At 48.2% G+C, this 27,321-nt stretch overlaps 1 protein-coding gene across 1 annotated transcript; it reads left to right on the plus strand.

The window, feature by feature from the left end:
- Window positions 1–289: 289 nt before the first annotated feature.
- LOC135973298 (histone H4 type VIII-like) lies at window positions 290–2,554 on the plus strand. Its single transcript, XM_065556041.1, has one exon. It carries the CDS (start codon window positions 2,279–2,281, stop codon window positions 2,552–2,554), a length of 276 nt encoding a protein of 91 aa, XP_065412113.1. The 5' UTR covers window positions 290–2,278.
- The last annotated feature ends 24,767 nt before the right edge of the window (window positions 2,555–27,321 follow it).

Below are 27,321 nucleotides of genomic sequence, written 5' to 3' on the forward strand. Positions count from 1 at the left end.
GAAAGTGGCAGGATGTAGTTCTCAGGTTGTTTGCGCTCTCCCCAGGGTGACCAGATGTCCCGATTTTATAGAGACAGTCCCGATTTTGGGGTCTTTTTCTTATATAGGCTCCTATTACCCCCCACCCCCGTCCGGATTTTTCACACTTGCTGTCTGGTCACCCTAGCTCTCCCTTGCTTCTTCCTGTTATCTGTGGCTACAGTCTGGGCCACAGTTGTACAGTGCTAGTTTCATGCAGGGAGGAACTGGCTGGGTCCCTTAACTCTCTTTCCAGGCACACTCATGTTTAGGGATTTTAAGGTGAAGAATGCTTGTAAAGGAAGTGTTGGGGGATAACTGACTCCACTGAAACCGGCTTTCAGCCTTAACTCTTAAAACAAAGACTCTGTGTTTGTGGATTGCTTCCAGTTCAGCACCTTGGAGGCTTGTGGGGCTGGTTTGATCTATAGTGGACTAAAGTGACTTCACACCTGCAGTCGGGAGCCGTTGTGCAAGCCAGAACAGATGCTGGAGAGTGTGGCTGAACAGAACAGTATGGGAAAAACAATTTTAAAGAGACAATGACCAAGGCTTGCTCTGACAGTCTGGCACTCCCTCCTCTCATGCAGACACTCCCAAGTGTGTTAAATGACAATGTGCCTGCTTTAGTTATGGAGGCGGGGGTGAGGTTGAGAACAGTCCCACTCACTTGTCTTGAGATCTATACATGATTGAAATCCAGAGGTCAGATACTTAGCTGGCTGAAATTCTCATCACTTCATTGGCGCTAGGACCATTTACCTTAGCTGATGACCTGCAGGACTTCAGACCTGAAAGGCAAATGTACCCAGCTACTATTCAGCTGACTTTGCTCCCATGTTCCTTTTGATTCTGTGCACCGCAACCCTGGAGCCAAGCTACGACTCAATATGATCCTCAAAGGAAAAGCAACAAATCCCTAATTTACAGAGCTCGCCAATGTTTTCATGCCATCTGCCTGGCTGCACGGATATTAACAAGTTACTGGATCTGGACCTGCTGTGCCTTGATGCAAAGATTTATTTTTACAGTCTTGATATTTAAAATGATCTTTTATAATTTCATGCTTAAATAACACTAAATAATGTTCCATGCTTGCATAGTGTAATTGGAAGAGGCAAATCAACCAAACAAATCAGCAATGACTGATCTTCCTGGATATCTTCAACCAGAAACAAATTGAAGAAAAGAAGGGCCCTGGCTGATTAACGCTTTGAGGGCCTTTGCCAGCTTAAGTATTTGCATAGGCCAGGAATCACAAGAGTTTAAAAGAGCTAGTGACCTCTTGCCAAATAAAACAGTGGGCATTAGATTAAATTCACTTAAAAAACAGAAACAAAAACGTGTTGTCGGACGCTGCCAGATGGATGATGCTCTGGAACTATTGTAGGATTTTGGACTACTGCAGAAAAGATTTAGAAAATACTCTGCCTCATTTAGCCCCTTTTTAAGTCTTTTTAAAAAAAAATTGGACCTGATTCACAACTGCTTTACTTCGGTTGAACACTGCTGGATTTCTCGTGTGATGCTGGCAGCCCAGATGCCACTCTTGCCCAGGCTGCAGGCATTAGCTAAGAACTGACAGCCTTGTAGCTGCAGACCAGACAGGTCACCTGTAGGTTAGTTTTGCTCAAAATAGGTTTTACTCCTTTAAGAATGTGTTTAGACTCTCTAGGCCTTGTCTACACTAACACTTTAAGTCAATCTAAGTTATGTCAGTTACGTAACTTAAATCAATGTAACTTAATAGCACAATGCAGACACTGCGTTAAGTCTGTCGATGGGAGACGCTCTCCCGTCGACTTAGTGCTTCTTAACCAAACCCCTTAAATCAACGCGGCTTAGTGAAGACAAACACTATGAAATGCTTGTTTCTGCAGGTATTAATCTCACTTTTAATTGCTATATCCCATGTTTATAAGGTAATATTTGTCTGTTCTGAAACTACATGCCCACAGTCAGGAGGGACGCATTACAAGTGTGAAATACTAGTTTGCCCCAGGGCGTTCTCTCCTGCCCAACAAAAGAAGGCCCATGAACACCAGCCAAACCATTATGGAACATCAGAAGACAAAAGACTTTGTTGATTGCTCCCCTCATACCCAGGAAGAGGAGACATGCAGGTGAACTTGTCCCATTGTTATCTTGAACTCTGAGTGCCCGGAATAAAACTCCTGACAAGAAGAAACTGCCTCTTTTTGTCTGTGTGAACTCAGAAGGGCCAGAGATTCTAAACTGAAACCAGCTATCTGCTTGCAAAATGTCTGGTCTCGGCAAGGGCGGAAAGGGGCTGAGTAAAGGAGGTGCTAAGAGGCACCGTAAGGTCTTGCAAGACAACATCCAGGGTATTATGAAGCCGGCGATCCGCCGCTTGGCTCGCCACAGTGGGGTGAAGCACATCTCGGGGCTGATCTACGAAGAGACCCGTGGGGTGCTGAAGGTTTTCCTGGAGAACGTGATCTGCGCTGCGGTGACCTATACTGAGCACGCCAAGCGGAAGACGGTGACGGCAATGGATGTGGTGTATGCTTCTTAACCAAATGTATGCCCTGAAATGCCAGGGGCGCACCCTGTATGGTTTCGGGGGCTGAATTGGCTTTTAACCTAAAAAACCCAGGGGCTGCCTCCTGCATCTGCCCTGAAAGACACTTTGAATTGACTGACTACTGCAGTTCTAAGTATTGGAGGGGTAGCCGTGTTAGTCTGTATCCACAAAAACAACAAGGAGTCTGGTGGCACCTTAAAGACTAACATATTTATTTGGGCATAAGCTTTCATGGATAAAAAGCCCACTTCTCAGTGGGTAAAAGTCCCACTGCAGCTCTGTTGTTCTTAGGATTTAGATGGTAACTTAATGGTGTGTGTTTGCTTGCTTTAACCTGTAAATAACTTATTCCTTTTTCCTAGTTAATAAACCTTTAGATAGTTTATTACAGGATTGGCTACAGGCATTGACGTTGGTGTAAGATCTAGAGCAGGTTCTCATGACAAATTTTTTGGTGGCCAACTCTTGCTGGTGGCTGCTCTGACAGTTTTTTTTCCTAAAGTATTTTAGGAAAAACAAATATGAACATCAAAATTATTATTTATTGCTAGCTAGTAAGTCTGCTGCTGTGAAAAGTGATATGTGTATGTTTGTTAATATTTTTCACAGCCTCCCAGCTAGCTACTAAGTCTGCTGTGAAGCTTGCTCAGCCCCGGCAAGCCTGGGGACAAATTAAGCCCTGGATGGGGAGTTGGATGGACAGGCAGCAGGAGCCAGGGGCAATGAGGGGTGGGGGAGGCAGCGGGGAGCAAGATCCTGAAGCCCCAAGGATGGGGTCCCATGAAGGAGCTTGAAGTCCCAGGGCCATAGCCCAAGGCCTTGCGGCCAGGGGACAGGGCCAAAGCCTGAAGCCCTGTGGCCAGAGTCTGCCATCCGAGGGCTGAAGCCTGATCCCCACCACCTCCAGGAAGGTGAGGAATTCACAGGCTGCCTGCTCCTCCAGTATTGTGCCCCAGGTGTGTCTAGATGGGGGAGGGGGCAGGGCAGAAACCCTGCTGGCAGCCCCAGCAACCAACGCTAAGGGTACGTCCAGACTACCCGCTGATCGGGTAGCGATCGATTTATCGGGGATCGATATATCGCGTCTCGTTAAGATGTGATATATTGATCCCCGAACGCGCTCCCCGTCGACTCAGGAACTCCACCGGCGCGAGCGGCGGTAGCGGAGTCGTCGGGGGAGCTGCGGCCATCGATCCCGCGCTGTGAGGACGCTATTCACGTAGCTGAAGTTGCGTATCTTAGATCGATTTTTCTCCCCCCCCCCCTTAGTGTAGACCAGCCCTAAGGTGACTCATCCAGGAGCAACAGGGAGGGGGAGGGGCAGCTGCTTTGTCCTGCAATCACTGCCCAGGAGGCTGTGGCCGCAAGAAAAGCCCCTGGTGGCTGTATTTGAGAAAAGCTGAAGAGTACCAGTTGATCTGGGATGAGTGACTGGTCTCTTGGGACTAGAAGTAAACTAAATGTGTAAACCCTATGGGTTACAGTGGACGAGAAGCTGGATATGAGTCAACAGTGTGCTCTTGTTGCCAAGAAGACTAACGGCATTCTGGGCTGTATAAGTAGGGGCATTGCCAGCAGATCAAAGGACGTGTTCGTTCCCCTCTATTTGACATTGGTGAGGCCTCATCTGGAGTACTGTATCCAGTTTTGGGCCCCACACTACAAGAAGGATGTGGAAAAATTGGAAAGAGTCCAGCGGAGGGCAACAAATTATTAGGGGGCTGGAGCACATGACTTATGAGGAGAGGCTGAGGGAACTGGGATTGTTTAGTCTGCAGAAGAGAAGGATGAGGGGGGATTTGATAGCTGCTTTCAACTACCTGAAAGGGGGTTCCAAAGAGGATGGATCTAGACTGTTCTCAGTGGTACCTGATGACAGAACAAGGAGTAATGGTCTCAAGTTGCAGTTGGGGAGGTTTAGGTTGGATATTAGGAAAAACTTTTTCACTAGGAGGGTGGTGAAACACTGGAATGGGTTACCTAGGGAGGTGGTGGAATCTCCTTCCTTAGAGGTTTTTAAGGTCAGGCTTGACAAAGCCCTGGCTGGGATGATTTAGTTGGGAATTGGTCCTGCTTTGAGCAGGGGCTTGGACTAGATGACCTCCTGAGGTCCCTTCCAACCCTGATATTCTATGGTGTGCAGTTTATTTTTTTTTTTTTTTTTTAAGTAAATGACCATTTATCACGAAGTCCAGTTTGTCTGGGTGGCAAGATAGATGGGAGAGGCTAAGGGGACTGTCTGTGACTCCATGGTAACTGTTATAGTGATCCAGGAGTTCACATTTGTTACTGGCCTTGTGAAATCTAATGATAGACTACAGTAGTTTGGGGTGTCTGCCTGTTTGTGACAGTATGCTCTGAGCTAGGCACTCGGTCATGAGCCACTCCAGACAGGGTGACAACTTGCTTTCAAAGGAACTGCAGTAGTGTAAAATAGGAGTAACTCAGTACAGGATCATGCCCACAGTGTTATCATTTTTGGAACATGCCATGGCCCCTTGGCAGAGAGAATGTGAAATGTTACATGATTTAGCCATCAAAGTCCTTTTTGCTGTTCTGAATTAGGATGGCCCTGTTTTGGCACAAAAAGTTCACTTTAGGCCTAGATTTCAAATGTGCAAGAAGTTAAGGTTGTCAAACTTTGACACAAATCATGGGTGTTTTGCATGCCTCTGTGAAAACAAGGATGTCAGTTTTCCCAGGTAGAACAGATACAGCATGAGTTTTCCCCACCAGGACCAGTCAGCATGTCTCAGCTTTGATCTGGAGGGACCAACTCGTGGGCTTTAGGGAAGCTCTTATCTCCATGCCTGTATGCTGAGGATTGCAATAAGGGAAGCTAGTTGTGATGTACACATTCAACTGGATCGAGCCACCAACTCTTGCCCCATAGGGTGCTGAACAGCCTTCAGAGCTTACCTCTTAGTCACTGCTTACCTGGTTTAGATTTGAACACATGACCTGCAGGTAACTGGCACCATCACCCATTACCTATTCCTTGAGCCACCCAGTCCCCATAACTTTGCTTCCATTTTGGTACCCTCGTCACCAGGCTGGGAAGTCAGTGGCTGGCCCCAAGCCCTCCCTGGCCTAAAGCGGCTTGATTTGAGGAGGGAAAGATCTTGGTGAAAAGGCATCTCAAGTGTGCTGAATGCTTAGTGCTCTGTATCTCCATGCTGGAGACTTGGTTTCATCTTGTTCTGGGGGCCTGCTTGACAGCCAGGTGGGACTGAAGTTCTCTGCTTAGCCACAGAACAGGTGTAGAACAGGCAGAACTAGACCCAGTTTAGTGGCCAAAACTAATGACCACCTTGGCTTACGGCTGTAGTGGTCTTAACCTGTGGGACCAACCCCCAAGGATGCTGATGGTAGCTGTATAGGGGCATTGTGACAGTCCTCCCAATACATGTATCTGGTCTCATTAGGAGACAGACTTGTTCATCCACTTGCAACCAGGTCCTGCTGAGCCATCCCATTTTTGCAGTGCTTCTTTGGAAGCATCATAGAACAGCCTGCAAACTGGGACTGAGGATTCTGCAGCCTGTCTTCAAAGGTGCAGCTGAGTGGTGTTGGAGGAGAGTGGCTGAAGATCAGGGACTGGCTGCAGAATCTGCAGTTGCAAAGGGCTCCCCAGCCAGAGACAGAGTGGTCTGCCCATGCCTGCTCCTTGCCCCTTTCCACACACCATATCAGGAGCATGAGACGGCTGAGCTATGCCTCCAAAGCCCCAACCTTGCCTGCCTCCAGGACTTGCTAAGGCTTTAGATCAGCCAGGTGCAGAGGGAGCCCTGGTGAGAGATGAGGCATGCAGGAGAGGAAGGGGCAGTGGGTGAGGGGGACACGCATATGTCCCTCTGCTCCAATCAGTGGCAGGGGAACCCTCCCTCTAGGGGAGGCTAGTGCCCCCCCACTCCCTGCGGCCAGAGGAGCCCATGCCAAGCCAGCCCAGCCACTGGTTGGCCTGAGCTGAGCCCCCACTGGCTTAGGGGGAGCATGGGTGGGGCCACGGCCTGGGTTAGGGGAGGCTTAGCCTCCCCTGGCCTATTATACCAGTTGCCCATGCTCTGCTCCCTGAGTCCTAGTTGACATAAATATCTGCCTGTAACTGGGTTCTTTCTTCATGCACCATCCCTTACTCCTTTCTTTGACCCCTCCCCAGGTGCTGCTGCCCCTAACTGGATCTTCTTCCTCCTCCTCCTCCTTCCCCCGTGCCAGCCCTCCTTCTGTGGCTGCTTCATGTCGCCTGCACTTCCCTTTCCTTGTCAACACTCTCCTCCCCTTCCCTGTCCCCCCTCCACCTGGCACATGTATGTGTTGGCTCCCAGCCAGCTTTTCCTATTTTTCCAGGTTGTCTGAGTTCTGCTCCAGCGTCTTCTCCTCCTCCCTACCCTACTGCAGAAACCTCCCTTCTGTTTGTGCCTGCATTAGCATTTCTGCTGACTGCAAGGATTGGTTTAATTTCATGGGTGTCATTTCCTTCAAGAAATCTCTCTCTGAGCAGCAGCCCGACGAATCCCTGATAAAACATATTTTCCTACGGTAATGATTTTATGGGCCCATAAGTCATGAATTTATTATAATCTAAGCCCCTGCTGCTGATTGCTGGAAAATGCAAAGTAATTAACAGCAAGTGGTAGCAGCTATTCCCACCTGGTAGCGTGTTCTTTGGTATGCTGATGGGTTTGATTAAAGTAATGACTACAGTGTAAAGCCTGGCTCTAACATATTAGCATGATTAATGCAGTATCCTAAATAAGAAACAAAACTAATGGGCATGGAGTGAGAAACTAAAAAACATATCCCCCTCCCTCCCTCTTGCTATTGTTCTGGCTCATTTATGCCTTCCTTTCTGTTAAATAATCTATGGCTTTCAGGGCCAAGGGGCAGGCTAGCAATGCATATCACAGTCTCATAACATCTTAAGTGCTTGTGTTAATTTTCCCCCCTGCCTCGTCTTGGATAGAAAGGGGAGGGAATCAAGTTGTCTGAACTTGGTGTCGAATTGAATGCAATTTTATTTGGATCTCAGGCAGCCAAGGAACCAGCTTGAGTGAACTCCTATAGCAGGCAGACTTCGTTTATGGCCTTGTCAAATAAAAATCCTGGGTCGCTATGGAAGCAGTGTCTGTGGTTCTATAAAGGTAAGCTGAGTTGTGTCTGCAGCAGAGTCAGAAATTCTCCTATACCTCAAGAGTACAGTAGTGTCCTCCCTGAAACTGCAGCACTAACACTGAGAAAAGAATGACTTTTTGGAGAATTTATAAGTAAATCCATTAATTGCTTTGAAGAATTAATTTAAATACAGGTTTCAAGAAACCTAATCCTGTGTCAGATATTGTATTTTTTCCAAAAGGAAAAAAATATTTGGGGTTAAACTTTTTTGTGAAATCTCCTAGTGAGAAAACCACAAATAATGTGGCTTCTGGAAAACAAACAGAAAAACATTTTGCTTTGTTTTGTTTTTCAAAAAATTGTAACAGTTTCAGGGGGGGGGGGGGAGCATTTCTTCTCTCTTCTTGGTCTAACCCCCCCCCCCCCCCCCCGACAAAAAATCTTGATCAGATTTAGTCTCTGGACTTCCGGCTAAAGTAATCTTAATGCCCTCTGGTAGTGAGAGTCATAATATATGGAACCACTGACCTTAATAAACACCTCTTGTTTACAAAAAGGCTGCAACTACAAACAGGCTTCCAGACAACATGAGTTCCATCTCTGTCTCTTTTGTTTACCAGGGATCACACACTATCTGAAACCTTGTACAGCATACAGAAACATCTAGTGGCTGAATAACATATACTAATGTTTTGATCCATCTTTCTAACAAACTATATAGAATATTAAAGCAAAATAGATGTCTCTAGAGTTGCATTCCAGAGCCTGTGGTTCTGGAATAACATACCGCAGGCAAACCTAGCATTATGGTGAGGTGTGCCAAACTTGTCTAGAACTGGGACACTGCGTTGTACTGTGCAAAATGCATTTCCAGTTGTATTCTCTCTCCTCATCGGATGCTTTTCTGCATTAAAAATATGAGGGTTCCCCTACAGTTAGCCTTGATCCCTGCAAGATGCCATGTTGGTCCTTTCCCATATCTTCACAATCTCTCTCCCAAGCAGCAGCCAGGGCCGGTTCCAGGCACCAGCCCAGCAAGCAGCTGCTTGGGGAGGCCAACAGAGAGGGGCGGCACGTCCGGCTCTTCGACAGTGGGTCCCTCAGTCCCTCTCGGAGTGAAGGACCAGCCGCCGAATTGCCACTGAAGACTGCAGATTGCGATCGCGGCTTTTTCCCCCCCACACACCTTTTTGCTGCTTGGGGCGGCAAAAACCCTGGAGCCGGCCCTGGCAGCAGCACAGGAGCTGCATGGGATAGGAGTTTGGATCCTGCAGCACACGAGACATTCCGGCTAGGGAAAGTGCTAGGCTGGGTATAAAGAAATGTTTAGCCGCAACAAAGGGAACATGCTACAAGGGCACAGCACAAGGCTACTGGGGCTTAATAGAGACGGAACCAAACTTTAAGCGTCTTCATGGAAATGGGCATTGTTCAAACCCAGTATCATTTATGAGTGGAACTTCCGAAGAGTGGTCAGCAATGGCCTGATTCTGCTCCTGTTGACCAGCAATAGCAAGGCTGCTGTGGGCAGAGATACACCAGTGGGAATTTTACTATGAACTTTCAATGGGAGCGGAGTTAGACCTACAGAGAGTTCATTGGATAATCCCACCCTAAGGCTATGTCAACACTACCACTTACGTGGATATAACTTATGTCACTCAGGTGTGAATAAACCACCTGCATGAGCAACAAAAGTTACACCAACATACACACCAGTGGGGACAGTGCTGTGGTTGCGGGAGAGCTTCTCTTGTCAACGTAGCTACCACCACTTGTTGGGGGGTGGTTAAATCATGTTGACAGGAGAGCTTTCTCCTGTTGGTTTAGAGCAGCTACCCTATAGATCTTACAGTGGTGTCGCTGCAAGCTCTCTAGTGTAGACGTAGCCTAAATCTTTCCACATGGCCATGAAGAATTCCTAGTGCTTCAGAGAGACACAGGTGATCTCCCTACCCCAAGCAGAATATCAGCTAAGTCAAGATGAGATTTTACAGGAGAGGGTGACAATGTATAGTTGTTCAAGGGATGGACAGACAAGGGTTGCAGCACTTGCAGCCCGTAAATTTCTTCTTGTTTCCTTTGTCCTCCTTTCTCGTCTATCCAGAGGGGGAAAGAATGTGGTAGCATTGCACTCAAGTTCCATTCCACTCCCAAATATTGCCACAGCTGGATGCCTCTGCTGGAGGGAGGCAGGCCGAAATAGGGAACTACGTGGGTGTTGAATTGGTCAGTTGTTACACTCCAAAGCGCACCTCCACGTGAGAAGAAAGGCAATGTTTTTTCATCTCTCCGAGATGGATTATTTCAGTTTGTCTACAGACTTAAATAGCACTTTTGTGCGGTCACATCTGGAAGGCAGGCAGAAGAGTTAAAAACATTTGGGAGGTGATTTCAGTTGGAGTTCTGGGTGCCTGGCATCTCAGAAAATCAGCCCAGTACTAGTCTTAAATGAGAGACAAAATCCAGCAGAAACTGTTATGGGGGGCCTCCAGAGATGTGCTGATGTGATTGAAGCAGTGCACTGCTTCAAATCTTGCCTATTAAATCTTTCTCTTTCCTTTTATCCTCCCCGCCCTCGCATTTGTCCAGACTTCCTGGATAGAACGTTCTATTCCTATTCCTTCCAAAGCACAGCTTTCGTATCACCTTTGGGCATCTCTCCTGCCTGGAAGTTTATACAGATATTATTATTATTATTATTATTATTTTTTCTTCCCCTGAGCTAATCAAGCAGGTGAAATTGAGCTGTAATGCAACTGGTAGCAGGCAGAGCAGAACGTGCACTTTGGCACATGTACAGATTCCTGAATTGCCCTCGGATCAATACAAACAAACACCGCCAGCCTCAAAAAAACACATAAAAATCTTATGGCCTTAAAAAAACCCTCACACAAAACAAAACCTGCTATCTCCTTTTATTCCTTCTGCTCCGGCTCCTGTTTTTGGAAGTGGATGAAGATAAAGTTATTGGGACTGGCACTAGAGAAAAATACTGAATCTACCCGCCTTCCACACATCTGTACTAAAGAAAATGACTGCATTTGCCAGGGAAGATTTATACCTACTGTGAGTTCCACAGTATCAGAGTAAATCAAGGCTGATACTTTTAGCACCTCCCCACCAAAAAGAAGCAGTTATGTTTTATGTCTACATTCTGCTCAGCTAATCAAGGTGAGTGAGCAGCGCTCAGTCCAGGCAAACTTTACTCTTATTACATTGATTGTATGCTTGCCTTGGTTTTGTTTTGTGTCTTCTCCTCCCCCACTGTCCCCCCCCGGGCCACTACAGCTCAGACGCACAGGGAAGACTACTGCATGGGACTCTAATCCATGGTCATCAGTAGTCAAAAAGAAGCATGAAGGATAAATAAAGACTACCTTTCACACTCAGGGCTCGGCTCTGGCCTGTGATAAAACCTCTTTGTGCTGCCCTGTTGGGTACAGATGTCCCATTCCCTCACACACAAGACAGTCCTCAGCTAGTAGAAAGACCCATAGGGCCTTTCCTGCTGGTGTAAATCAGAGCAGCCAAGAGGTTGCTCTAAAGTCCCTATTGAGGAAAGCATAGAATCATAGAATCATAGATTATAGGACTGGAAGGGACCTCGAGAGGTCATCGAGTCCAGTCCCCTGCCCGCATGGCAGGACCAAATACTGTCTAGACCATCCCTGATAGACATTTATCTAACCTACTCTTAAATATCTCCAGAGACGGAGATTCCACAACCTCCCTAGGCAATTTGTTCCAGTGTTTAACCACCCTGACAGTTAGGAACTTTTTCCTAATGTCCAACCTAGACCTCCCTTGCTGCAGTTTAAACCCATTGTTTCTGGTTCTATCCTTAGAGGCTAAGGTGAACAAGTTCTCTCCCTCCTCCTCATGACACCCTTTTAGATACCTGAAAACTGCTATCATGTCCCCTCTCAGTCTTCTCTTCTCCAAACTAAACAAACCCAGTTCTTTCAGCCTTCCTTCATAGGTCATGTTCTCAAGACCTTTAATCATTCTTGTTGCTCTTCTTTGGACCCTTTCCAATTTCTCCACATCTTTTTTAAAATGCGGCGCCCAGAACTGGACACAATACTCCAGCTGAGGCCTAACCAGAGTAGAGCGGAACAATGACTTCTCGTGTCTTGCTCACAAGACATGTAGGCTCGTGTTGAATCCCATTGACTTCAGTGGGAGTTAAGCATGCGTTTGGGTGCAGTGCTGCTGAGCACGGATGCTTTCCTGAGTCAGGGCTAATATACAGCAGGGCTGGTGTGGCCTCCAGCCTGCCCTGGGATTGCTGGGGTGTAACACGATCTCTCTCCCTCCCCCATCCCTCTGGGGTGCCAACCTCCGCTCAGGAGCCACTGAGCCCTTAGCCAAGTGTTTTCCCAGGTCGGGGTTTGAGGCTCACAGGGGGGCTGCTGATTCCAGCAGCAGGACAGGCTTACAGTTCTGCTTGGAGTGAATCTGTCATGCCCCACAGGTCTGCTGCTGCAAACCCTGCCTGGTCCCTGGAGTGTCCATCTCTTCCCCTTCTCCCCCCACCCCCCATGGCCTGCATCTCCCCAATGTGACCAGTGGGTAAACTCACTGCAGTGGCAGCCATGCTGAGTAAAAGCTCCCCTCTGCAGGGGTGGGGAGGAGCAGGCATAGGGCTGGGCTGAGCAGGTAGGCAGTAGACCATGGCGGAGGGTTCCGTGGGAGGGTGGTGGCCAGGTGAGGGGCTTTCAAGGGGGTTCTGGCAGATTAGGGAAACAAGAGTGGCAGGTCCTCGCAGAGAGGGAGGGATCCAAGCTGGGTGTGGGGTCTGGGCAGGAAGTGAATACTTACTCCCTTCATGATTTTATGGGTTAAGATGGCATTGGAAGCAGCCCCACCAGCATGGTAGCCTCTCGCTTTTTTCCCAGCTCAATATCTCAGATGTTGTGCCCTCTGGAAGGTGTGCTGCATTCCAAGGGCACCATCATGCCCTTCCATGATGAAGGGGGAGGGGAGGAACATGTAGCAGCATAGCTAACACAGTCATCAGGGCTGGTTGTGGCAGATGCAACTCCTAGCTCTTCTGTAAAGGAGCAGGGGGCACCGCTGGGTAAAATGTGTGACAGGCTGTAGCCTACAGGCTGACCAGCTGGGAGCCTGGCAGGCTGCTGCAGAAGCTCTTTCCTGCCAAATAGGACTCTCAGTAGCACTAGACTGCGATCCTGTCCCATGACTGAGCATGCATGAGAATTCCTTCATACCCACCCCATGCCAGGCAGGACTTGGCCCAGGGTGCAATTCTTGACCAAAGAATAATTTGAGTGTCCATTAAAATAAAGGCACCAGAGGTTTTTTTCCCCCCAGTAAATGCAACGTCACTTTTTTATAGGAGTACTTGTGGCACAGAGGGTTATAAACACAAGTGGGCCAGGTTCCCAGCAGGGGGAAGTGGGCGTTGAAGTCAATGGAGCTACACTGATTTATACCATCTGAGGATCTGGCCTAACTGCGTCTATTTGAATGAGTGATCCCTCAAGTGTTCTCTCTTGGCTCAGGCCTTACAACCAAAGCCCATTGAAACAGATGAGAATCTTCCTTTGTCTTTAGTGGGCCTCTGAAATAGGCTTTTAAAAAAAAAAATCAGCTGGTAGAAATAAATGCTACTGTAATATCACGGCTTAGAATTTAAACTGTCAGGATGGTCATTGTTATGGCATAATTCAACTACATCTCTATGGGAAATGTGCGTGTTTAACAGTAATGCAAAATATTACAAAGGGAGCAAGTTCCTTTGAGACGTCTCACTGAATTTCCCATTTCTTGTGTAATTAAGGTTTCCGCTCTAGGGTTTGAGTCTCTCTTTGGGTTGCATGTACCCTATACGCAGAAATACAGGGTGAAATCCTGGCCCCATTGAAGTCCAATGGCCCACGTCCCTTCACTGGGGCTAGGATCTCTAACTCTGCCTTTTCTATCACACTTCCCGCCCCAGGATCACCAAGCGCTTTACAAACATTAACGGACTGAGCGTGGATGTTGTTGGACCTAGTTTACAGACGAGAGAAATTAAGCCGTCAGGAAATTGGTGGTGGAATCAGGTGTAGAGGCTAGTAGACCTCTTGACTCCTTGATCAAACCAGAAAACCGTTCTCCTGCCATCTTGTAGTCTCTTCAGCTGAACAAACATGTATTCATAGATTCTAGGACTGGAAGAGACCTCGAGAGGTCCAGACCCTCTTAAATTCTAGTGCCAGTGCTAACATGAACTCCTCTGAGAGTGGACAAAGTCCTAACCTCTCTGCCTTGCTTTTTCCTTCTGTGTAATGGGCATGATAAACCCCTCTCAGTGATTGTGGTGAGGATCAACCGTTTGATTTCCATGAAGTACTTTGGAGATAAAGCCAGTGTAACGGTTTGCATTCTTGTGCGTGTTCTGCTTTAGCTCGTACTCCCTTGCTTTCTTTGCCTGCCTGTTTGTTATGCCTGAGCACAGAAGTCCTCTCCAAAGAGGCAATTTTGGCAGCAGGCCTGAATTCTCAACAAAACTGCCTAGTCTCATCTTCGACAAGCCGTGAGCTTCAGCCACGCTGCTGAGAGAAGGAGACTCAGGGTAGATTGGGTTTTGCTGCCTCTCTTTTCCCCTCCCTCCCTCCCCCATTGTGGGAGTGAAAGCACAATCCTGACTGCAAATCCTGCCCAGCAGCATACCTCTTGTAATCTGCAGTAAGCAGAACTGGCTGGTACAGCCAGTAGAACAGGGGTGCTCTCTCCTTCTGCACAGGGCTGAATCCAGGTATAAATTTAGGACCACACGTTCTCCTCATCCCCCATCTGAGCCCGCACTGATATCTATGGCAGCTCTGCCCAGAGATCAAGAGTAGAACCATGGCTTTACATACTAACTAACCTTTAAGAGATGATCGCTATTTGTTCAGTCTCTTACAGTTCCAGTCAGCATTGTTCAGAGAGAAAATAGTAGAGCTGGTCCAAAAAATGGAAACAACTTTTGACATTTTTCTGAGTGTTTCCATTTTGCAAGGTTTGGAAGGGAACAATTGGCGGGGGTTAAAGAAAAATTGAGCTATTTTTAGAAAAACTTAAACTTTCCCTCTCCCTCATCTCCCCCATTCCACTCATTTTTGATACTTAGTGCATAGAATGAATATCTAGTTTTGTGGGGTTTTTCTACTTTTTTCTGTTCTTCAAAACTTCCTTAACATTTCAAAAGTTGGAGCACAGTCTCCTTTTTCCTTTTGTAGCTCTGTAGCTTTTTGAGAAGTGGAGACCTTTTGAAAAAAGAGTAGAAAAATGAAAACTAGGAAAGAGTGAGGGAAAAACCACCTTCAGCATTCATGCTACTGCATTTAGTTGCAGAAAGAGAAAGAAGATGTATATCCACAATTTTTGACAATTCTTTGGCTTTCAAAAACCAAAAATGAGAACAGAACCTAAATTCATAATGAAGCTAAATAAAAATTATAGTTTTGCTTGAGAAGTTCCTGTTACAAACATTTTTCACAGGACACTTGCCTGCAAACTGTCCTTGTTTTTGGTGAAACCCCATTTTTTTTCAATTGGAAAACTTGAACCAGCTGTTGAAAATCAGCTCCCTGTTAGGACAATACCTATCTCTTCCTGTTTCTCTTCTTGTCCTTTTGCATCTCCTTCTGGGTTTCACTTAAGGCTGGTTCTAGGAACCTGCAAGCAGGGCAGATACCCTGGGTGCCAACTTCCAGCTCCCCACCCCACCTTTTCTGCTTGGCTTCTTTGGGGGTGGGGGACTGAAAATATTTCTGCCCTGGGTGGCAAAATGCCTAGGTCTGTTCCTTGCTTCGCAGCTTCTCTCTTCTCATCCACTAACATGATCAGCCGTGAAATCATGTTGACATTCATGTCTTCACTGGACTTCAGAGTTAACATCCCAAGCTGACTATTGGGGGGGCAGGAACTCTATGGTTCTCAGACAGCTTGGGACAACAGCTCTACAGACACCAGATAAGACTGCACCAATTATGTACGCATCATATTTGGAACGTTTTCTGTGTAACCACAAGGGCTGGCATCTTACTCTTTCCAATGAAAGCTTAGGTTCTGCAGCATGGTGATTATTCCATGCAGCCCAGATAAATGTATCAAGAGGGCTGGGTCTTTGACACATTTACTGTAGAGTTACTCCAGTCTTCAAATCTAGTCTTAACCTCTTCGTTGCTGGTTCCCTGCCCCCTCATTGCTGCTACATGCCAGTGAAGTCAATAGGCTAGGATGAGGATGACGGGATGACTCCGGGGACTGGAAGTGGGTTATGGATTCTTTCATCGATAGGTCATTCCGCCTGGGTCAAATACAGCCCAGCATAATGGTGACTGAAAGTTGTTACTATGCAAACATTGGTTAGGCCTATGTGAAAAAAGAGGGGGAACTCAGTCCACTGAAAACTAACATGATAAATTACACTGATTGGAACATTTGTTGGCATTCTCAGCGGACAGCTTGAAAATCAAACAGCCTTTGGACTCTGAGCTGCCCTGGTATCTATAGAGGAGGTTCTAGTAGGCCAAGTTTATGGCTCATCTGTGGGGAAGCTGGCATGGCCACGCTGTGGCTTGTACCTGTTCTGTGGATAGACAACTTCATACTCCAGAGCAGCTGATACAATGCTCAAAGGGTTCTTCTAAGGGAGTTAGCTACTGTTCTGTTAAGTGAGCAGGAATAAGGACCTAAAGAGTCCAAGGCATAAACCTTACCCAATCACAGTCCAAAAGAAAACCGCTTTAAACAAGATTGGGGGTTTGGTGATAGAGACCTCAGTGGGCTTAGTGCCATGGCAAACACTCCATTATAAAATTCCTTGTATTAAAGATACAGAAGAGGGGAAAACAGTTAAAGCATTTGAGATGCAAAATATTAAGTGAGGTTTTTAACATAATTCCTTGCTCCCTTTCCCTTTAGCTAGAGAGAGATTTTAGAAAGAACCCTCTTCTCTCCCCCCCCCCCCTTGTTTGACAGTATTTTAGATGGTGATAACAGAGCTTCTGGGGGAAGAGAGAAGAAGTTGGTTGAGATGAGCTAGAGCTGTCTTTGTTGCCACCGTTAAAGTTCAATTGCGGCTCCTAGAAGACAAAACAAGAAGGGAGAGAAGACCAGCAAAGATAGAAAATCCAGCTTCTGTCTGTGGTGATTCTCACTTGCAACCTCACTGCTGGAAAAATGCAGGCTTATCGGCCACTGGGATGACCTGGGATGGGAAACTTGTACCAGCATCAGGCTGTTCAGGGTCTTGCATTTACCTGCCTCTTTCTAGTCACAGGCTTACAGCAGTGTTGCAAAATATGACGTCTTCCCTGGCTAAGCCAGACTCTTATTAGACAAAAGGAGAGAGCTAGGAAAGAGGAGAAATAAGGTGGGAAGGGTAAAGGTTGTGGGGGGAGAGTGTCTTATATCCCAGGTGGTGTTTAGGATTCAGATGGAGGTGGTGATGTCATCTGGGTCCCGATATGTGTTGACCAGACCTCTCAGGGTTAGGATGAAGCTCCAATGTCACCGGAGATGGAGGGGATGACAGCCATGGTGATGGAGTTCACTCCTTCTCCTTCTTTCAGTCACTGTCATAGTAGCCAGCCTTCCCCTCCCACAAGTCTTTCTGAGGACCCCAAAAAGGAGTGCTGGGTTGAATAGTCCATCCCCTCATTGTTTTGTACACTAGCTAGGCCTAATTTCTGACACCCCTATTTTGTGTGTGTGTGTGTGGGGGGGGTTATTATTATTTTTATTTAGCAGTTCCACGCTTCTCTTGTTTACCAGGCATGATTGGAACACCAGCCTTGAGGCCGTTTTGTTAGTTTTCATCCAGCTTGTCTGTCTCTTTTTTTTTTTTTTTTTTTTTTTCTCTTCCTCACCTTTCCCCATCACCACTTGTTTTTAGGTTCTGTGACCTTTTCCCTCACTTCTTACAGTTGAACTAACAACTAGAGTGACTTTGTAGGCTCAGTTATCGCAACACTGTCCAGTTCCTGTGACTTTGTGTGAGGTGGGTGCCTAAACCCCTTAGGCTTTTTTGAAAACCAGTTTAAATCCACTGAAGGTGACTTTTGATAGGCCAAAAAAAAAAAAATGTCAGGATGAGCCTGTCCATTCAGGTGATGCATTTCCCCCCAGGGAGACGTGGTACATTGGCAGCTGTCAGAGGATTAAACAAGAAACTAAACTGTAACTGCAGTCAAAACACCTGAAGACACACTGGCTGGGGGACATACTGTACATTCCTGGCAATAGAGCAGTTTAAATATGAATAAATGTCCATCGGTAATGAGGCGCTTTGGGAAGCATTTTCCACTGACTGTCACATTCCTTCTCTCCTCTTTACTTCTTCAGCCCCATGTGACTGAAGGTTGAGTCCACATTCCAGTCCTCCTTAAATGTCTTTGAAATCCTATCTTAATTACTCTCAAACAGTGATGGGGATTGGCTTGTGAGAGGCAGGTGCTGGTGGGGTTGATTGTGTGTCCTAGAATGATCTGATTTTAATTGCAGTGCAGTAGTTTGGAGCCAACGCCATATCTGCCACAACCAAACTTCCTTCCACCACTTTCACTAAACAGGACAGAGCAGAGATATGAACGGTCCAGAGAAGGGCAATGACAAATCAGAGGGCCTGGGATGGGAAGTGGCTTTCATGTGAGGAAAGATCAGTGAGGACTATGTAGTATAGGAACTGGAGGTGTATAAATGCTGACCAGCATACTGCAGGTTGGTCAGGTACTCCTGTCTACTCTGACCCATGACATCAAGAAAGAGGTGTGTTCTAATGCTATGAGCACAGCACTGGGAGCTAGGAACTCCTGAATTCAGATCGCAGTGTCACATTGTTTAATAGTCAAGTATTGCAGGCTAGAGACACCAGGAGTGTACAAGGTGCTGCACAGACATGGTAAACTTCCCTGCCTGGAAGAGCTTGCACTCTAGATAGACACTGCCTATTCCCATTTCACAGATGGGGGAATGGAGGCCCAGCGAGATGAAGTGACTTGCCCAAGGTCACACAGGAAGATGGTGGCAGAGTTAAGAGGTGAGGGCTGATCTGCTCAGTCGTGGTGCAGCTCTTTGGTTCCTCCCATATTATAGAGCAAATCACTTAACTTGCTCTGTGCTTCAGTTTCCCCTTCTGTAAAATGGGGATAATGACCACTCCCTTCCGCACAGGAATGATATCTCATCAGTGAGAGAGAGATGAGACACATCTTGCATGTTTGTGGGACAGCTCCCTTTTCGACCACTGGGTGGTAGTAAATTCTTGTCTATTATTGTGGCGCCCAGAGGCCCCCAGTGAGGATGGAGGCCCCATTGTGCTGGGTGCTGTATAATTGCTGCCTCAAAAGGCTTAAAATCAACAGACACCAAGAGATGAAAAAAGGGGACAATATTTCCAGTGAGTCCTGTCACATCACTGTCATGGGGACAGCGTAGCTGCTCTACCCTGAGTGTGACTATGCGGGCACCACAATGTCCATCACCTGGCTGCTATGGAGACTCAGCTGGCACCTTGCTGGCATTGCAGCTCTGGCTCTATAGTGCCACATAACGGCTCTGTAACCTTTCAGCTTCTGCTCTGTGAGAGGTAGTTAAATTAAGGTCCAGAATTAGCTGTGAAAACAGGATGTGGTTAACTGAACATGGTAGAAAGCAAAGAGTGTCAAATCCCTGTGTAAGGGGATTCAGTGGTTAATCGGTGACTGCTTGGGAAAAGTTCTGTGCTTCTCTGGGACTGATCTGCTGCCCCGAGAGCCTTCTTTGCTGAATGGTGATCTCTTGCATTCCTTTTCTCCCATCGGAGAGATTAGAAATTGGCAAACCAGTGAGTACCGAGCCAATATCCCAGCACAGTGTTAGGGAGTCCTGTGCTTTGGGAAATGTCACTTTTGGGGGTGAGACTACAGCAGAAACAGAGAAGGGGGAGTGTGTCAAACCTCAAACTTTGCGTGTGTGTGTGTGTGTGGGGGGGGAATGTCAAAAAAGCATGTCCAATTGTTCAACTCCCTCCTGATGAGACGTGAAACCAAGGTCCTGGTTAGAACAGTAAAACGTTCTAACAGAAACTTAGTACAAATTTTCAACTTCAATGGAAGAAAGGGTAGAAAATGTTTGAACTGTTGGTCCTGTTTGTTTTTACCAGTTCTAGTCCACTGAGGTCATGAAAGATCTCATGGGGCTTTTCTCTGGGGTCCTGGCCAAACTAATAGTAATGCAGGAAATAATTTGCCAGCCTAAATGCTCTTCCACTCAAAGTCATGACTAGATTCAGCATTGTGTTATACTTCCTGTTCAACAGCTGCCCCGTAAAAACCCAGAGAGGGCTGCATTTCATTGGGGGAGGCAAGACCCATCTAGGGTGCCCTCAAGCCCTAGGCCGTGCATGGCACAACAGATGCACCTGCCTCTGTTCCTCCTTAGTCTGGGTATGAAGAGAACATTTTCTGTGTCCATTCAAGCTCTCACCTTTTGGGCACAGCTTATTGTTGTGCATGTTCAACAGTCCCCAGAACTTCCATGCTAAAGCTCATTTTTCCAATCCTCCCGAGTACAATGGATACAATTGCAGCACTTTTCTATGCTCTCTCATGGGACATCGTTCAGCTCAACCTCCTGAGAGTCCATCTCCGGCTGTTCCAGACTCTGTTTGCCCTTGATCCAGGACATCTGCTTGAGACTTCCCAGATTCACGTCTCTCCCACAACACTTCTCCAGTAACCCCAGATCAGGTCTTCCATGACGGAACTCCCTGCAGTGTTCCACTCACCTAGACCTTGCTGCCTGTGAGTTCTGCCCCTGCTCTGGGACTATCCCTCCAGGTTCAACCCCTGTTCTGGGCTTGGCTTCCTACAGCCCTCCACTCTGGCCTGCAGCAAGGGGGCTTCCCACAGCTTGCCACTCACTCAAGCCTCTCTGCCTGTGAGTCCTTCCCCAAGTCCTGGGATCCACCCTCCAGTATCACCCCTGCTGTTTTGGGCTCTGCTTCTCTTAATCAGGCTGGTTCTTCCCTGTCTTCCTAGGAGCCTCTGCTCAAGTTCTCCTTTAACTTGGCAAGTGTTTTCCAGCCTTGGCCACTCCCCCACCTTCAATCTTTTGCTCTTCCCAGTGGGTCACTGTACCAGCTCTCCTCTGCCCCTCTTTCTCCCTGGGTCTCTCCTTTCCTACTCAGGAAGCTCTCACCTGTCCTGACTGTCTCGCTCTCTTTATATGAACCAGGTGCCTTTTTTCAATCCCAACTGGGAGATTGCACATGACTCATAATAAGATCACTGGACCCCACTCCCTCTTAAAGGGGCTGGTCACCTTGTGATGGGGGAGGTGTGGATACAGAGGCAAATACTAAACTTAAGTTTGTAAAACACTTATTTCTGGCTCACTATTCCTGAGTGAAATCTAAGCCTACTGGTGAGAAGAAATCTAGTTACTGCCATGGGTATAGGGCTATTGGAATAAATCCACTGTGTTACTGGAGGGAAAACCTGGGATTCTGCATGGCAAGAGTTGCACTTCTTAAGGAAATTCATAAGGGTAATACCAGTAGCTGGCTTTCCCTACCAGTCTAGGGGGATCTACATGATACTTTCTCCTGTTCATTCCTGTACAAAGTGTGATCTGCTGTTCTAGTGCCCCACAAGAGCACAAAGGTCTTAAAACAGCAGCGTCTCTGCACATCCTTCAGCAATCGACCCCCAGGGATGCAGTATCCCGTCCTTGTTGGTGTTGGAACTGGATTCCAGCTCTCAAAGCAACTGATCTGCGACATTGCAAAAATGGGCCAGTTCATAGAATCCTAGAAGTGTAGGACTGGAAGGGACCTCGAGAGGTCATCTAGTCCCGTCCCCTGCACTCAAGACAGGGCTACGTAATAACTAGACCATCCCTGACAGGTGTTTGTCTAATCTGCTCTTAAAAATCTCCAATGACTGAGATTCCACAACCTCACTAGGCAATTTATTCCAGTGCTTAGCTACCCTGACAGGAAGTTTTTCCTACTGTCCAACCTAAACCGCCCTTGCTGCAATTTAAGCCCATTGCTGCTTGTCCTGCCCTCAGAGGTTAATGAGAACAACTTTTTTTTTAATCCTTCTCCTGTACTTTTATGTACTTAGCCTTCTCTTTTCTCCAAACTAAACAACCCCCCTCCTTTTTAAGAAAAAGAAGGAAAAAGCTCAATGGAGTTGCAGCAGGGATGGATTGGGTCTTCTGTTCCCTGGTGAGACTGGGGCCACAGCAACATCTGTTGGTAAAGATGGGAAGTAGATGCTGATGGGATGAGTGGGCAGAGGAAAAGCTGCTTAACATCTTCCAAATGCCACTCCCTGGAGGCAGCCAGATGCTGGATTTGCTTCATCACAGGCTTGAACTGTCTGTGCTTCCTGACAAACCCTTGCACTAAGTGACATCTTCATTTCCTGTGGTGTAATAATGCTGGACAGCTCTAAAAGCCACAGGCTTGTGTTTTCCATTTCCCTGCAGCATCTCCCCTTTTGCCACAGAAGACTGGTCTTTTTAACCCTTTCCCTGCTCTTTGAGCATAGGCAGGATGAAGGGAAATCACTGCGCTTCTGGTGGTGGTGTTATTCCCAGAGTTTAGTTTCCAAAGCCTGTTCAGTTCTCTGTCTCTCTGGGTGCTAATGGGGGTGCCGGGCTTCTTAAAACCACCAAAGAACAATCTGATGTGAAGGCTTTGGGATCCTCAGTGTACTTCCCTCTGTGTCCCAGCTAGTGGTGCTGGAACTAGGGGTGCTGGGGTTGCTGCCTCACCCCCTGAATTGAAGTGGTAATAATACCAAATAGATGGTTTCCATTGTTGCCGTCATCGGTACCCCCACTATAAAAATTGTTTCAGCACCCCTGGTCCAGGCTTTGGGTTGACCCTTCTTATGGTCTGTGAGGGCTGTATGTGGCTCTGTAGTGAGTCGGTGTGGCTCCCCTCCTGCCCAGAAGAGGGAGCCCACGTGCAGGCACCAGAGTGGGTGGAGCCACCACCGCCTGTCCCCGCCCCCCGGAAGTCAAGGGGCGGGACAGGAAGTATAAAGGCCGGCCGCCAGAGCTCAGTCGGCGGCCAGCCACCACAGGGAGCAGATGTGCGGCCGGGAGCTCCCGGCCAGGAGACCGCCGAAGACCGAGGCCTGGACCCTAGCTGGCCTGAGCTACCCCGGGCATGCTACGAGGAGGAGCCGCCGGAGCCCGTCCGCTCCCGTCACTGGGAGAATCCCTGGGAACCCCACCCCACCAACCCTGAGGGTGAGACTGCACCCGAACCCCTCCGCCCCTGCTGCTACCCAGAGGAGCCGCCCGAGGACCGTTGGCCTGACTTCCCGGCAGAGCTACCGGACCTGCCACCGAGCCCTGGCCGAGAGGAGCCCATGCAGATGGACTGGCCCGAGCCCGGCGCGACAAACGAGGTAGGCTTTGAGGGGGATCATGGAAGTAGCCCGGGGGTAGCCGACCCCGGGCCGGCTGCAACCGAGTGTGAGCCAATGTCAGTGTGTTGCGGTCTGGATACCCCACTGACCAGCAGCGGCAGTAACCGCTGCTAGGGCCCCGGGCTGGAACGCAGTGGAGTGGGTGGGCCTGCGTTCCCCCCCCCTGCCACCCCCACACGGGTGGCAGGCTTCCCCCTCACCCAACGCTCGGCTACAGAAAGCCTAGGCGTGCCATACCTGAACTATTTGCTCGCTCAGCCCCTGCAACAAGGGCCTGAGCTAAACTGTGTTTGCCCCGCCCTGATCCAGGGCCTGGGCTCTGAACTATTTACTCGCTCAGTCCCCTGCAACCGAGGGCCTGAGCTTTACTGTGGTTGCTCCGGCCCTGCACCAAAGAGCCAGAGCTTCGGGACTAACTGACTGCTTGTTCCCACAGTAGTGAGTCGGTGTGGCTCCCCTTCTGCCCGGAAGGGTCGAGCCCCGGCTAGGACCTATTACAGGCTCCCTTTTGTTATGCTTTTCAACTGCATTTTAGTCTAAGGAAAGCAACAAGAAAGAACAAAAGTAAATCTCCTCTAACAGACTGCAGCTACTCTGAGGGGAAAAATGGCTCCCGTCTCTGCATACAGGCAGAACTCTTTTCTACTTTTTATAGAAATGTAGGTCTGGAAGGGACCCCTGTGCTGAGGCAGGACTGAGTATACCTAGACCAGAGGTGGGCAAACTATGGCCCGCAGGCCACATCTGGTCCGTGGGAGCATCCTGCCCGGCCCCCGAGCTCCTGGCCTGGGAGGCTACCCCCGGCCCCTCCCCTGCTGTTTCCCTCCCCCTCCCCTCCCCCCTGCCTCAGCTCGCCATCCCGCCAGCACAATGCTCTGGGCAGCGGGGCTGTGAGCTCCTGGGGCAGCGCAGCTGCAGAGCTCGGCCTGACCCGGTCTCCGTGCTGCATGGTGGCGGCGGCAGGGCAGCGTGACCCGGCTCCAACCGGGCAGCATGGCTGTAGTTCTGCCAGCCACTGGCGCACCAGGCAGCGTGATAAGGGGGCAGGGAGCAGTGGGGGTTGGATAGAGGGCAGGGAAATTTGGGGTGGTGGTCAGGGGGTGGGGATAGGGGGTGGGGCGGTCAGGGGGCGGAGAACAGGGGGGTTGGATGGGGCGGCAGGGGGCAGTCAGGGGCAAGGATTCTGGGGCATCAGGGGACAGGGAGAAGGAGTGGTTGGATGGGGCGGCGGGGTCCAGGGGCGGTCAGAGGACAAGGATCGGGGGCAGGGCCAGTGCAAGGACATTTTGCGCCCTAGGCGAAACTTCCATCTTGCGCCCTCCCTCCCCTCCTCTCCCCTCCCACCGGAGCATCGCTTATTATAAACTTTCAAAAATGAGTACAGTGGAGTCACATCTTACGCGGGGGTTAGGTTCTAAGGTCAGCACGTAAGAGGAAAATTGCGTATAGTGAAAATTACCATAATGTACAGTATACACTGTACACACTAGAACAGGGGTCCTCAAGCTACAGCATGCATGCCAAAGGTGGCATGCAAGCCAATTTTTTTTTTTTTTAATGTCAGGCTGCAGGATCCCGGCCGCCACTGAGCCCGCTGCCGGCCTGGGTGAACAGTCTGGGGTTCCGTTCACTGGGGTTCCGTCCACCAGCCTGGGGTTCCGTTCACCCAGGCCGGCAGGAGCTGAGCAGGGACCCTGGCTGGCAGCGGGCTGAGGTCCCAGCCGCTGCCCCACTCAGCCTGCTGCCGGTCTGTCTGGGGTTCTGGCCGCCAGCCCCTTGCCAGTCAGGGTCCTGGCCGCTGGCCCCGCTCAGCCTCCTGCCAGCCTTGGGTTCTGTTCACCTAGGCTGCCAGGAGGCTGAGCGGAGCCAGTGGCTGGGACGCCAGCGGGCTGAGGTCCCAGCCGCTGGCCCCGCTCAGCCTGCTGCCGGTCTGGGGTTCCATCTGCCGGCTCCTGCCAGCCGGGGTCCTGGCCGCCAGCCCTGCTCAGCCTCCTGCCAGCTTGGGTGAACGGTGATGCCACCTTAGTGTAAAAAAATTTTTTTTGGCGCCCCCAAATCTTGGCGCCCTAGGCAGCCGCGTCATTCGCCTAGTGGTTACATTGGCCCTGAGCGGGGGTGTGTGGATGGGGCAGGGATCCCCAGGTGGCCATCAGGGAACGGGGGGTTGGATGGGGCAGGAGTCCGGGGGGGGAGCCAACAGGAGGTGGGGGCCAGGCCACGACCCCCTTCCCTAACTGGCCTCCATACAATTTATGAAACCCAATGCGGCCCTTGGGCCAAAAAGTTTGCCCACCCCTGACCTAGACCCTCCCTGACAAATGTTTGTCTAACCTGTTCTTAAAAACCTCCAATGATGGGCGGGGGGGGGAACTCCACAACCTCCCTGGGAAGTCTATTCCAGAGCTTAACTACATGTATAGGTGAAAGTTTTTCCTGATATCTAACCTAAATCTCCATTGCTGCAGATTAAGCCCATTATTTGTCCTTGAACACAGAGAACAATTGATCACCGTCCTCTTTATAACAGCCCTTAACATATTTTACCTTTATCAGATCCCTCCTCAGTCATCTTTTTCTCAAAAATAAACATGCACGGGATTTTCTTTGGGGGGGGGGGGGGTGGTCCTTTTCCTCATAGATCAGTTTTTTTGTTTTTTTTTAAACCTTTAACCATTTTTGTTGTTCACCTCTGGACTCTCTCCCATTTGTCCACGTCTTTCCTAAAGTGTGGCGCCCAGAACTGGACACAGTACTCCAGCTGAGGCCTCATCAGTGCCACATAGAGCGGGATAACTACCTCCCATGTGTTACATACCACACTCCTAGGGTGACCAGATGTCCCGATTTTTATAGGGACAGGCCTAATTTTTGGGACTTTTTCTTATATAGGCTCCTGTTACCCCCGTCCCAGTTTTTCACACTTGCTGTCTGGTCACCCTACACACTCCTGTTAATACACACTAGAATATTAGCCTTTTTTGCAACTGCATCACATTGTTGACTCATATTCAGTTTGTGATCCACTATAACACCCAGATCCTTTTCAGCAGTACTAACACTTAGACAGTTATTCCCCTTTTTGTAGTTGTGCATTTAATTTTTTTCCTTGCTCAGTATAGTACTTTGCAGTTGTCTTTATAGAATTTAGTTTTGTGGATTTCAGACCAATTCTCTAATTTTGTCAGTCAATTTGAATTCTAATCCTAGTCTCCAAGTGCTTGCAATCCCTCCCAGCTTTTTCATTGGCACATTTTATACGCATACTCTCTACTTTGTTATCCAAGTCATTAGTGAAAATATTGAATAGTACCAGACCCAAGACAGACCCCACTAGATATGCCCTCCAGTTTGACAGCAAACCATTGATAGCTATTCTTTGAGTGTGGTTTTTCAACCATTTGGGCACCCACCTTATAATAACTTCATCTAGATCACACATCCCCAGTTTGCTTATGAGACTGTCATGTGGAACTGTGTCAAAAGCCTTACTAAAATCAAGATACATTACTTCTGCTGCTTCCCCACATCCACTAGGCCAGTAACCCTGTCAAAGAAGGAAATTAGGTTTGTTTGGCATTATTTGTTCTTGACAAATTCATGCTGGCTATTCCTTATAACTCCATTATCCTCTAGCTGCTTACAAACTGATTGTTTAATAATTTGTTCCAGTATCTTTCCAGGTATCAAAGTTAGGCTGACTGGACTATATTTCCACAGATCCTCTTTGTTCATCTTTTTAAAGATAGGTATTATGTTTTCCTTTCTCCAGTCCTCTGGGACCTCTTTCATCCTGCATGAGTTCTTGAAGATAATTGCTAACAGTTCTGAGATTGCTTCAGCTAGTTCCTTAAGAATCCTATGATGAATTTAATCAGGCCTGGCCAACTCGAACACACCTAACTTAGCTAAATATTCTTTAACCTATTCCTTCCCTATTAAAGGAGTAGTCTGCAGAAAATAAAGACATCATTGCCATAGGCACCACATGTAATATAATTTCAAACATTGTCTAAAGATGGTCACTTGAGCTTTGTGTGGTGTTATACTTTACCCTTCACTGGCCAGAACCTAGATATCTGTCTGCCAATTCTTGCAATTTTGGGAGCCTTGTGATATTTATCATAAATCCCCAGCTTCTGGAGGCATGTAATTAAGAGAAAAATTCAGCTTTCATTTACAAAAGTAAGTTTCTAGCCTCATGATTGCATATAAAAACTT

This window comes from Chrysemys picta, chromosome 8 (genome assembly GCF_011386835.1).
Source record: "Chrysemys picta bellii isolate R12L10 chromosome 8, ASM1138683v2, whole genome shotgun sequence".
Classification (NCBI taxonomy): Eukaryota; Metazoa; Chordata; order Testudines; family Emydidae; genus Chrysemys; species Chrysemys picta.

Coding starts and splice junctions, on each gene's coding strand:
- LOC135973298 (XM_065556041.1), top strand. CDS start 2,279: ATGTCTGGTCTCGGCAAGGGCGGAAAGGGGCTGAGTAAAGGAGGTGCT.